We start from the raw sequence: 12355 nt of genomic DNA, 5'->3' as shown, positions 1-12355 counted from the left end.
GTTCATCTGTGTTCGATATGACCTGTGGACACAGCTGGTGACCTGGTTCTAGAGACCACCATACTCTAATAGCTGCTGTAAGGATGCCTAATCTCTGTGGGAAATGATCTCCAACAAGTATCCCTTTTTGTTAAAATAACAGGAAAAACAATAATGGCATTTTCTAAATGTAACTTAGAAACAAAAAGTAATAATGACATTTTCTAAATGTAATTTAGGAAGGGACCTCTGAATCAATTTGAGAGGACAGGCAATCAGGAAAAGCTCTCCATCTCCTCAAAAGTACAAAGCAAGTCTCCCAAGTGAAACTTACACCTACACTCCTCAAGCTGGAATGTAGGGCTGGCAGCACCAGGAAATGGTCCAAGAGGAAGTCAAACTTGGACGTGAACTTGGGAGAGGCAGACTGAAATTCAACTATTACCTAAACCAAAGGGGTAAGTGTGGTTTTCTGCTCAGTTCCACAAGAGCGTGAAAAAGCAGTCCTCGCTCCTGGGAACACACAAACTCCACCAAGAACATAGGTCACAGGATCTCAGGAGTAAGTATTCAAATCACGTGGGTGCACTTTACGTGTCTTCAGAAGAGATCCTAAGGACAATAGAACCACGACAAAGTCTCCGAGTAGTCACTCAATAATGAGTGCCTACCATGGGCAAACATAATACGGAAAGTGTTCTCATTTGTCAATGGTTCCATGTTTATAAAACAGAAACTCTTTTACCTGGCCTGAAATTCCCAATTTTCTTCCTTTATTCACCCCAGTATCTCCGAGAAGATCGCTGGTCTCCTGGGGTCTCCCACTAAAAAGATTAAGATGTTCTCCCGAAGTTCCAAACAATGCCCGGTAGGGATCTAGGCCCTGGTAAGCCAGTCCATGCACATTATCTTTAGGTGTGAAATCCACAGGTGTGACATCCCTGGGGGCAAAGGTCACATTTCCTGGCAGGTAGTCATCATCTTCATCCTATTTAGAAAGTGGAACGAAGATGAGTCACCGCCTCTAAAATGCTATTTTCAAATGCAGTGATTCATTCCAAACAGAACCACCACCAACATTCATCTCCACTGTTACAAATCACTAAACCAAGTCCCTGAACAAGGCGATACTAAACACAATTCCATTTTAAGAATCTAAACAGACTTGGGATGTCTATGGTGCTGGCAGTGCCGAATACAGTATCTGACATTATAAGGATAGTTTTGCGGTGTGGGTATTTCACTGTAATGGGATATGATGGATTTCAAAAATTGTTTCCAATCATTTACAGATGATGTATTGTAGAATTGTATACCTGAAACCTGTATAACTTTATTAACCAATGTCATCCCAAAAATTCAATTAAATAAATAAATAAAGACAACTTAAATAGTAAAAAAAAAAAAAAAATTTGTTTCCGATCGTAAAATTTCACATTCATGAAGTAACAAATGCTACTGTACCACACTGAAGGTCAGTCATCCCATACAATATACCTCAGAGTCTTCGGAGCCTCCAGGAGGTAATGCACAGCCATAGATTTTTACTCCAGGATCTACAAGAAATTTCAAATGCATCAGTCATGAGCAACTGAAAAAATAGAAAACCGAGTTGCTGACGCTCTTTAGAGACACAGGGCTGTGCTTGTAAAAGGCGCTACAGCATTAAGGTCTGAGACTGAACACCCAGGAATTCTTTTCCACCAGCCCCTGATCCACCCACACTCTGGCAACAATGTGCTAAATGATTAACTACTACTGCTCCAGCACCAGGGAGAGCCCAAAATAATTATTGCTGCTTCCAAGAGTTCACAGTCTGGCTGGGGAGACCAAGGGCAAGAAATAGAAAATAATCATGTTAAGCTGTGACACAGTTTTGGCAGAAGTAGGAAACAGTTTCATATGCTCCTGATGGGAATGTAGACTAGTACAACTCTTCCAGAAAACTATTTCACATTACACACAAAAAGCCTTAAAATACATGCAAACCACCCAGCTACTATGTCTAGAAACATGTAGCCATTAAAAAGTATTAGGATTAGGGTTAATGACAATCAATATACATACATACCAGGTTTTTGTCGGCGTGGTCTTCTCTTTACTCGAGGACCAATTCCTTGTCCTTCCTTCCAACCCATTTTTCTTAGCAATTCAAAACCAACAGATAATCTAGGAGATCAAGGCATTGAAAATGAACTTTTTATAACACTAGAGCACAGCAGGAAGTAAGCAGCCTTTGAGTTCCTGCCCAGTGGATACACTTGGCCTACCTGAGCCCTTCCCCCCATTCGTGTTAGAACTGCACGGCCCTGCCCTTCTGGACCTGGGGAAGCCGATTAGAATCTCTTCTCCTGGGCCCAGAATGGGCACATAGCTACTCTAGATGATCCTTGTCAAGCCTTCAGCTGGGAAGCCATGACAGTCTGAGGCTGCCACATCAGGCCACATGCCCAGGAGCAGAACAAGGAGGTGTGCGAAGGAGAGAGGGGAAAGAAGATGGAGCTCTAGGGCACTCCATGCAGCAACAGTGCAGGGCCCTCTAGGGAAGACCCCCCCTTTGCACTCGGGTCAGGTGAAGAAGGCTCGTCCCACTAGCAACCAAGCTTTCCCTACATAAGCTCGCTATACATATGCAAAGCAGTGATTTCAAGATCAGAAAAGTCAAAATTAAATTCTTCTCACGTTGCTGGTGCTATGAGGTCATCAAGCAGAGTGGCTCCAGGAATTGGGGCAGTAGCAGCTGCTAACTGCCTGGCCTTTTCTCGTATTTTATCTTTGGTTTTGGAAGCAAAATCATCTGTGGTAACAATTGCTTTAGGTGCTATCCCAAATTCACTAAGATCCTTAAAAAAAATTCAAACAAAATTACTTACATTATTTGGAAAGTGACTAAACATGATACATCACGTAGCTTTAGTTCTTGTTAAAATTACAACATTGAGTTTGGGATCAGAGGAGCAGCTAACTTTACACACTGACTTCGGAACCCTAACATAAGGCCAGTGGCCAAGGACAGGGGCATTAGAGTGGCTACTCAGTGAGGCCACATGGGGCACTGCCAACCTAGGAAAACAGGAAGGCCCTCATTCTTTTCGGGCAATATTTCAAAGGTCAGTGTGAAGGGGGCAAATCTTAGAATCACAGCCAACTGGTAAGCACCAATGTGCCAGGCCGGGTTAAGTGCCTTTGTATTTACTGCTGGCTGCCTGTCTAACAGCCACTGCCCCTTCCTCTTCTCTCACAGAGTCCTGAGATTGCACAGGCACCTGCCTTCCTCTGCGCCACCATGCGGCTCAGGAGTGCCGGCCTTGCTATGTGCGGGCTGGGGTGGGGGCAGGGTTAGGGAATGGAGGGTCAAGTCTTATCTAAGCGAGTCATTTTGATCCCATTTCCCTCACTTTAGGAATAAGCATGTAGCCCTGGCTGGTTAGCTCAGTTAGTTAGAGTATTGTACCAATAAGCCACGGTTGCAGGTTCGATGCCAGGGCAGGGAACATAAAAGAATCAACCAATGAGTGCATAAATAAGTGGAACAACAAATAGATGTTTCTCTCCCTTTCTCTCTCTCTCCCCCATTCTGCTCTCTCTCTCTAAAATCAATCAATAAAATTACTTTTTAAAAAGAATAAGCATGTAAAATAATTTGTCTTTTTAAAAATTATTTTTAAAAATTATTTTTTAAAAAGAATAAGCATGTAAAATAATTTGTCTAAGCAGAGGGAAAATTCACTGGAAAATTTATGTAAATAGTTTCCTTGATCTAAAGAAAAGATACCAAGAAGAAAGTCTTTCTTCAACTGAATAATGTCATCCTGGTTGTGCCCCTGGGAACTATTGCAGCCACCTTGCAACCATGAGATGATCTAGTGTAAGGAGAAGCTGACATGTAGATGACTGAGAAGAGAATCTGGGACCTCACTGGCATTTAGACTCCTTGTCACTTGAGACTGTGTTTCCTTATGGATTATGCTAGTCAGATAGGAAGGGGACTGCCCCTTGCCTCTTAGCTGCAGCCTAAAGCATGCTGATATAAGTATTTTATTTCATCTTTACCACAAATGGATCCGTGACTAGGTTTTAAGTTAAGAGGAGTTTAATTTTAAAACAAAATGGAGCACACCCTACATGCTGGCAGGACTGTTTTAGAACCGCCTTCCCCAAGCCCCCATTTACCCCTAAGAAGTTTATAGTCATTGTTGCTTTAACACTGTGCCCAGAGGCCTGCATGTGGCTTCCTTTTGGTCCTTTCTTTAGCACTCGCTGCCCCTTAAACTGCAGTGTGCATGAGCTACTGTACAAGGCCAAAGACTTGGCTCGACGGATGCTTTGCTGCTGAGGCAACTGAGGCCTTTCCAGTGAATGTGCCTGCACAGGCATTCCTTGTTTTATTGCACTTTGCTTTACTGTCCTTTGCAGGTATTTCATTTTTTACAATTTGAGGGTTTGTGGCAACCCTACACTGAGCACGCCTATCGGTGCCATTTTTCCAACAGCCACAGATGATGGTTAACATCTTTTAGCAATGAAGTATTTTTTCATTAAGGTATTATTTCTTTTTTAAAGAAATAATGCTACTGCACACTCTATAGACTACAGTAGAGTATAAAAATAACTTTTATATGTACTGAAAAACCAAAATTTTCACATGACTCACTTTATTCCAATATTCATTTTATTGTATTGGTCGGAACCAAACCCACAGGTAATATCTCCAAGGTATGTCTATGACTTTCCCCTATACTCTTTTTTTAATTTTTTTATTTATTGATTGGGGGGGAGAAAGAGAGAGAAACACCGACTTGCCGCTCCACCCATCCAAGCTTTCTACTGGTCAATTCTTGTAAGTGCCCCAACCAGGAATGGAACCTGCAACCTTGGTGTATTGGGATGACGTTGCAACCAACTGAGCCACCTGGCCAGGGCTCCCCTACACTCTTGACTTTAGAAACTACCCCCAGCTTAAGACGCTGCTCCAATGAAGAAGAATTTATTGAAATACAGGGCACTATAATCCAAATACTTAAAAGATAAAACCTTACATACAAAGAGGAAATCAGACATTGAACTTTCTGAGGAAGGAGATGCTATAACCAACTACAAGCTAACTGGCAATTAAAGTTCTGTGCACTCACCTCTTCATCCATAAAATCTTCAGGACCAAGAACAGATTTGTCTGCTCTGTTCTGTCGTGAAGACACAAAGGAAGAGGGTGTCCATCCTTGAAAGAAAAGTTTAGAGCATTACAACCCTTGGTAGCATTTTGGTTTATAACTAAGTAATTAAATAACATGAAAGCCCCATAACTACAAACTCCTGGCTACTTCCCATCTCACTGCTCATATAGATGTAATTATTCCACATAAACTCCTTATTAATCCCCATATCCCCTGTTGTCAGAACTTAGTGGGTACAGTGAGGTTTCCCCAGAAAAATTTGGAATCAAGTAAAATCAAATTATACGTGGAAAGTTAAACTGTGAAAGGAAAATAAGTAGACCTGAGCAGAAAGATGCAAGGTCGCCTTAAAAGGCAGGACCACTCTGAGACCAGCAGAACAGCAACCTACACTAATAAATTGGTGTCAAAGAAACAATGTCTGGTGAACACACAACACAATATACAGATGATGTATTATAGAATTGTACACCTGAAACCCATATAATTTTATTAACCAATGTCACCCAATACATTAAATAAATTCAATAAAAAATTAAAATTTAAAAAATAAGAAGAAAAAAAAACAATATGTCAAGGTACAGTCAGCCAAGAAAGAACGGCTAAAGAGAGAATTACAGAAGCAATGCAAATAACATTCAGAGTGTCAGACCCAAGGACCCAGCCTGGCTGGTCTAAGGACAGGCCATGGCCACAGCAGGTCCCCAATTCCATCAAATACCTGAGTCTTATGACGAACACCCCTGTTCCCCATCCACAGTCACCAAGCATGTGCCCTGCCTAAAGAGAGAGAACGCTCTGAGGATCTAATGTACCCGTAACCCTCTCCAGATAAGCTTCTTTAGATTTCTCTAAGAGTGACACACCTACTTTCTGATCTCCTACAAGAGTCTTGCTGAGGAGCATGCGGCAGATCTACTCTTGGCAGATGGGTGGAGTATGCTTCCGGGCCAACCTGGGAGATTGATTCCCCAGGAGAGGAAGAATCTGCTCTCCTGGGCAAGACCCTGGGCCCAGCACCTTCCTCCACTTTGGATTTCTATAATCTTTGCCCTATTTCTGCATAGTCTTTGACTCCATCGCTCCTAATGGTAAAGAGATATTCCAGCACATTAACATATCACAGTCTACCTGAGCAGTCATTTGAGCTGTTTACTTTCTAATTATAACACGCAGCAGGGCCATAACTATAATAACGAGCAATGTATTCATGTGCTGCTTTCTTCACAAACCCTGCTGCCATTTTACATGTTGGAATAAGTGTGCTACTTCCATAGAGCCTGAGTTACCTTAATTTGCTTTTGTTAATAAGGCTAAATATTCCATATAGCATTTCTGTCTCACCTGAAGTAAACTGTTCAAATACTTTGATCAACTGCCCATTGAACTTACCTTTACACATTCTGGATACTGAATTTTTACCATCTGATTTACCCCAATTATTTTTCTTATGTGGCTCTTTTTCTTTCTTTCTTGCATTACTTTTCATCTTTATTTTACCATTGTTGTTGTGTATAAGTTATTTTTTAATTCATTTATTTTCCAACTATAGCTGACATACAATATTATATTACTTTCAGGTGTACAGCATAGTGGTTAGACATTTATAAAATTTACAAAGTGATCCCCCAATAAGTCTGGTATCCATCTGACACCATACATAGTTATTACAGTATTATTGATTGTATTACAAGTTATTTTTTTAAATATATGTAAAAGAGCTGTCCTATCTTGTTCTTAATAATTCCTACATGAGTTAATCAGTTCATCTTCCATTCATATCTGAGATACATAAGCCATTTTTCTTCCAGTTTCTATGTTAAAACACCAAAAATTATACATTACTTTAATCAATGCAGAATATATTATTTTGCACCATGTGAAAAATTTAACGGGTTTTTCTCCAGGTCAAGAGTATGTACTGACAAGTTAAGGCTTGGTCCCATCAGGAGACAGCAGCTCTGATCCTCAGTGGCTTCATCTACAAGACAGCTGTAACACCTGCCCTCCTTAGTCACAAAGTCGTGTGAGACAACGATGACCTGAGTGAATCTGTGTGAGAGTACTTTGTGCATGGCAAGATGCAATCTAAAATGGAAGTCATTATCATCGTTTAATCATCCAGTTAGAGTTTGTGTGTGTGTTTTTTAAGTGAAAAAAACCTCTTCCATCTTCAGGTTGCAATCAATGAACAACACACAGGTTGTTTCTGAAAACATTCCAAAGGTGCAGAGAAGACAAAAGTATGCAGGAAGTTGTTTAAAAAGGGAGAGATGGGAGGTGAGAATCTTGTGATATTTCAAACACCTGCTTTAGCAATACTGAGCGATAAGTAGGAAAATCATACCTTCTTTTGAGCCAACAGTGTTGAAGTACCCAGCAGAGAACCCTCCACTGAAGGCTCCATGAAACCGTTTATACCTTCCTTTTTCATCTCGGACAGTCTGATCCTGAAGAGGAATTGGTTTCTTTGGTCTTTCACCTAAAAAAAATATTTTGAATGGGGTGGTGGATTAGAAAAAATTTAAGAAATTACATTTCTCAAATGTAATGAATTGTTCACTTCCTGTAACTTCAACTCTAATCATTTTAATTAAGTTCCTATTCCTAGTCTTCGCTAGCTTATATAGCTCAGGAGGCAATAAATTTTACCAAGCTTCTTTATAGTTCTAAAACAATGCTAGAGCCCGGCCAGCATGGCTCAGCGGATGAGCATCAACCTATGATCCAGGAGATGGAGGTTCAATTCCCAGTCGGGGCACATGCCTGGGCTGTGGGCTTGCAGAAGGCAGCAGATCAATGATTCTCTCATCATTGATATTTCTTTCTCTCTCCCTCTCCTTTCCTCTCTCTGAAATCAATAAAGATATATTTTAAAAAAAATAAAACAATGCTAGATATCTCTTACTTATATTAAAAACATGTTTTAGCAAAAATGGCCTGCTTTTCCCACTAAATTCCATTAGGAAAACTGAATGACATTGGACAGGGAGGACAGTCCAAATAGATGGAAGTGGAATCTGCTGGCAGTGAAGGAGGCAAACTGCTGGGGTGGCACATGGCATGCACAAGTCTGCAACGGAAGAAACACTGCTCTCTTCTAGAACTTCATAGCACCCCCGTCTGACTCCAGAATTTTTCCTTGGTATTGCCCATTTCCCCCAAATCTTAAGAGTTTCCTTATTTCTGGGAATCTCCTGATTCTATAGTTACTATACTTTAAACTTACTGCTTTTCCTATTTTGCTGAAAGTGTTGGGTTGCTATGTCACACAGCAGAAAGGAACTTAATAAGTTTTAGCCTAGTCTACAAACCCCTTAGGTTTAAAGTTCCCAGTACTATGATGCCAATTACTATCTAATTTTATCAACTCCAATTCAAAATTCTGAATCTATTTAAAATAAAGGTAACCATCAAGTTATTTTCAAACATTCAATACAGAAAGCAAGTTATACAGTAGTTAAGGGCACAGGGTTGAGAGTCACAGCTCTGGACTTTAAAGCCAACTCCATCTTTACTAGCACTGGGACTTCGTCATTTTTGTTGTTGTAGTTAATCCTCACCTGAGGATATTTTTTCTATTGATTTTTTAGAAAGAATGGAAGGGAGGGGCAGAGAGAGAGAGGGAGAGGAAGAGAGAGAAACATTGATGTGAGAGACACACCGATTGGTTGCCTCCCACATGCACGGGGGCAGGGAACGAACCTGCAACCCAGGTACATGCCCTTGACCGGGAATCAAACCAGTGACCCTTCGGTCAGCCTGCTGATGCTCTAACACGGAGCCACTCAGGCCAAGGCAGACCTTAATCATCTGAATCTTTCAGTGCCTCAACTTCCTGGCCCATCATAGAATTGTTATGCAGATTAAACAATATAATGCCTATGAAATGCTTAGCAAGAAGAGAGACACACAATAAGTACTTTTACAGTACTAGCAATTACTATTATTATTATTATTTACAATAGGTAAGACGTGTCCTAAAGTGCACACATACTTCTGAAAGATGGAACGAAAAGTAAAGGAACTTCCAGTCTCATTGTCTTAAATTCTTACTTGTAGCTATGGGGTCTCTGGGTCATTTCCGGAGTATAACCCACAGTAGGGTCATCGAGAGTTCAGGGAGACTGGGAGATCTGGACTCAACTCCCCTTACCCAATTACTTCCCAGCTCTGTAAACTTGGGCACATTACTCCATAAGCCTCAGCCTCCAAAACTATAAAAGCAGGACAATAAAAGAGCCTGCCTTGCAGAGTGGTGCTGATGATTAAATGCCACATTCAGAGATCTATGCACAGTGCCTGCTCTTAGCAAAGCTCAGTTATCAGCTGTAATTCCATTTCACTCTAAAGGACTGAATTACAACTTGGGACCCACAATCCAAGATTTTCAGCATTTCTTACAAATGCAGTACACAGCCCGGCCGGCATGGCTCAGGGATTGAGCATCCACCTATGATCCAGGAGATTGAGGTTTGATTCCCGGTCAGGGCATATGCCCAGGTCGCAAGCTCGATCCCCAGTGGGGGGCATGCAGCAGGCAGCCGATCAATGACAACTCTCTCATCATTTATGTTTTTATCTCTCTCTGCCTCTCCCTTCCTCTCTCTGAAATCAATAAAGATATATTTTTTAAAAAAGAAAGAAATGCAGTACACACACTCCATTAGTGCATGTGCACCTGGCACAACTTGGCTAAGGCAGTTTCTCAACCTTAGCACCTATTGTCAGCTTGTGCTGGATATTTCTTTGTGTGGGGAACAGTCTTGTGCATGGTAGGATGCTTAGAGAGAGTAGGTCCTGCCAATGCGAGGTGCTGGTTTTGCTCTGTTCTCCAGGTGCTTCTGATCTGAAAAGGGAGGGGAGATCTGCAGACAACTACTCGGAACCTGTGACAGCAGATGACGAAGGCCAACCATAGGGCTCTCGAGGAGGCGCCACCTCTAACCACAGCATGGAAAACTCCAGGGTGAAGGTGGCATTTTAGCCAGGCCCTGTTATAATTATTGCTACTAATAACAACTAGTTCCTTCTTGTCACACATATTATCTCCTTTATCATACCCTGATAAGGATGCTTTGATTAAGTAACTGCCCTGAGGAACACAGCTAATAAGCACAAAGCTGAAATCAGATCTCAACTCTGCCTCCAAGCCAGGGATGCCAGCCATACTGTCCTTCACTCATCCCCGACCAAAAGTTTACATGGGACTTGCATCAGGCAGTCTTGTTCTAGATCCTGGTTATGGGAAACAAAACACATCTCCATCCCTGCTCCCAGGGTGCCCAGAGCCCAGCAGAGGAGACCTGTATGTACAGGAAGTCTTCTAACAATGTGTAAGGACCACAACATCACAGTCACTCTAGGCAGGAGCAGAATTTGATAGCTGTAGATCCGGACACAATTCCCAACAGAAGCAGTAAGTCCATCAGTAAACAGGAGGCCTAAAAGGGTAATGTCAGATGTTTTGAGAAAGTGGTGTAGTCTGACTGGACGGCAGGGAAGGAATGGAAGATGAAACCAGAAGGGAACTTGAACATGGTGCTGCAGCGTCTGTGGTATGTCTTGTGGGGGATGGGAGCCACAGATAGTTTTAAGTAGAAGAGTCACAGCACCAAGGAGGAAGAAAATAGTCCTAAAATTAATCTGTGTACAGGATTGAGGCAGGATAGTAACAAACTGGGGAAATTCCTTGACAAGTGGAATAAGGGACTCTGAGACAAAATAATTAGACAAGGCCAAACAATTTGAGCAATTTACAGCCAGCAATTAAGTCACAAGGTTTTATCTTCCCTAACCAAGGATACTTAGGAGTAAATGGTTTACCACCATCCCGGGGCAGACAGACCTTGGTCCCAGGCCCTCTTCAATAATGTTCTTTAAAAATGAAACTAACCAGAAAATAATCCTGGCCCCTTTACACACATTTTGATGAATCTATGGAAGGACAAACCTGAAAAGCTAATGAATATTCTGTTAGACCCTCCCCTTAGAACTGCCCTAGAATTCCAGACAGCCAAGGAAAGATAAAAAAGCCTCAAGACAAAGGATCCATAGTGGGCTCTAGCTACAGCACACCCACACTTTATATTTTTGCTGTTTTGCACCTAAACTTTAAGGGATCCCACAAGATTTGCAACCAGGGGAGCAGTGGGCAGTGGCAGCTCGACTCAGGCTTATCCCTTGAACCTGTCTCCAAGGCCCCCTTTTCTCTGACTCTCTCTCCTGTTGCTTCTTCTACCTTAAGCCCTTCCTTTGTTTCACTGTCCCCAGCTTTAATAAACATACTCTCAAAATCACCTAGACTCATATTATGAAATCTATCCTACTCAAAGTCAAGAACCCACACACTACTAGCAGGCCTAGATGACCTGCCCCAGGCTCAGACCCAGTCTAGTAACAGGATAATATAACAGGATAAGAATTCTAGAGCCAAGTGAAAGTGCCTAAGCAAAAAGTAGGAAAGCACTGGTGCCCCCTTCCTTCCAGGCCAGAGGGCTTACGATGTCTATGAGTCTATGTGTGACAGTGTAGCCAATGAACCTTTCCATCAGGGACAGCAACTTTAATTAAGTAGTGGAGTCCTTCTTCTAACCACCTTTGTCTAACCTGTCACTAAAACTTCAAAGCAGGAAGCAATATGATTACTGGTCTAGTATGTTATCAAGTAAAATGTACTCACAGTGCATTTAAGCTTCAAAGTGCTTAGGACACAATGAATCAATTACTCAAAAACTTCTAGTCCTGGCTGGGTAGCTCAGCTGGTTAGAGTCCTGTCCCTATACGCCAAGGTTTCAGGTTCCATCCCCAGTCAGAGCACATACAAGAATCAACCAATGAATACATAAAGTGGAACAACAAATTGATGTTTCTCTCTCTCTTTCACCTTTCCTCTTTCTCTAAAATCAATAAAATACAATTTTTTATCTCTATATCTATATCTATCTATATATATCTTCTAATAGTGAGAAGTTAAAGGATGATTTTAGGCCAGGAAAAAAATCTACAAATCAAATGTCCCTTCTTTCTACTTCGAAAGCAAGGTTAGATCATTAGGCTTCATTTCAGATTTCATGCAACATCAAGACAGGAAGAATTAGAAAAATATAGGTCAAGTAGCTGATGACTTATATACAATACGTCACTTCACAAGGAAACAACTGTGAGACTAGAAATATAGACTAGATATGAACAGCTGCCTA

General features: G+C 41.5%; 1 protein-coding gene across 2 annotated transcripts in view; it reads right to left on the bottom strand.

The window, feature by feature from the left end:
- GPATCH1 (G-patch domain containing 1) overlaps nucleotides 1-12355 on the bottom strand; it is a 42074-nt gene that overhangs the window by 26260 nt on the left and 3459 nt on the right. For both annotated transcript variants that reach the window (XM_081119696.1, XM_081119697.1), the window contains exons 2-7: nucleotides 7501-7635; nucleotides 5112-5197; nucleotides 2662-2822; nucleotides 2051-2148; nucleotides 1477-1535; nucleotides 725-967 (exon numbers count right to left, since the gene is read on the bottom strand). In XM_081119696.1, coding sequence (XP_080975822.1) covers nucleotides 725-967; nucleotides 1477-1535; nucleotides 2051-2148; nucleotides 2662-2822; nucleotides 5112-5197; nucleotides 7501-7635 — 782 coding nt within the window. The remainder of the gene's footprint in view (nucleotides 1-724; nucleotides 968-1476; nucleotides 1536-2050; nucleotides 2149-2661; nucleotides 2823-5111; nucleotides 5198-7500; nucleotides 7636-12355) is intronic.

The sequence above is a fragment of the Miniopterus schreibersii genome (genome assembly GCF_964146895.1).
Source record: "Miniopterus schreibersii genome assembly, chromosome: 18".
NCBI classification, from domain to species: Eukaryota; Metazoa; Chordata; class Mammalia; order Chiroptera; family Miniopteridae; genus Miniopterus; species Miniopterus schreibersii.
The sequence above is the reverse complement of the archived record's forward strand: the minus strand, read 5'-3'. Positions and strand labels throughout refer to the sequence as shown.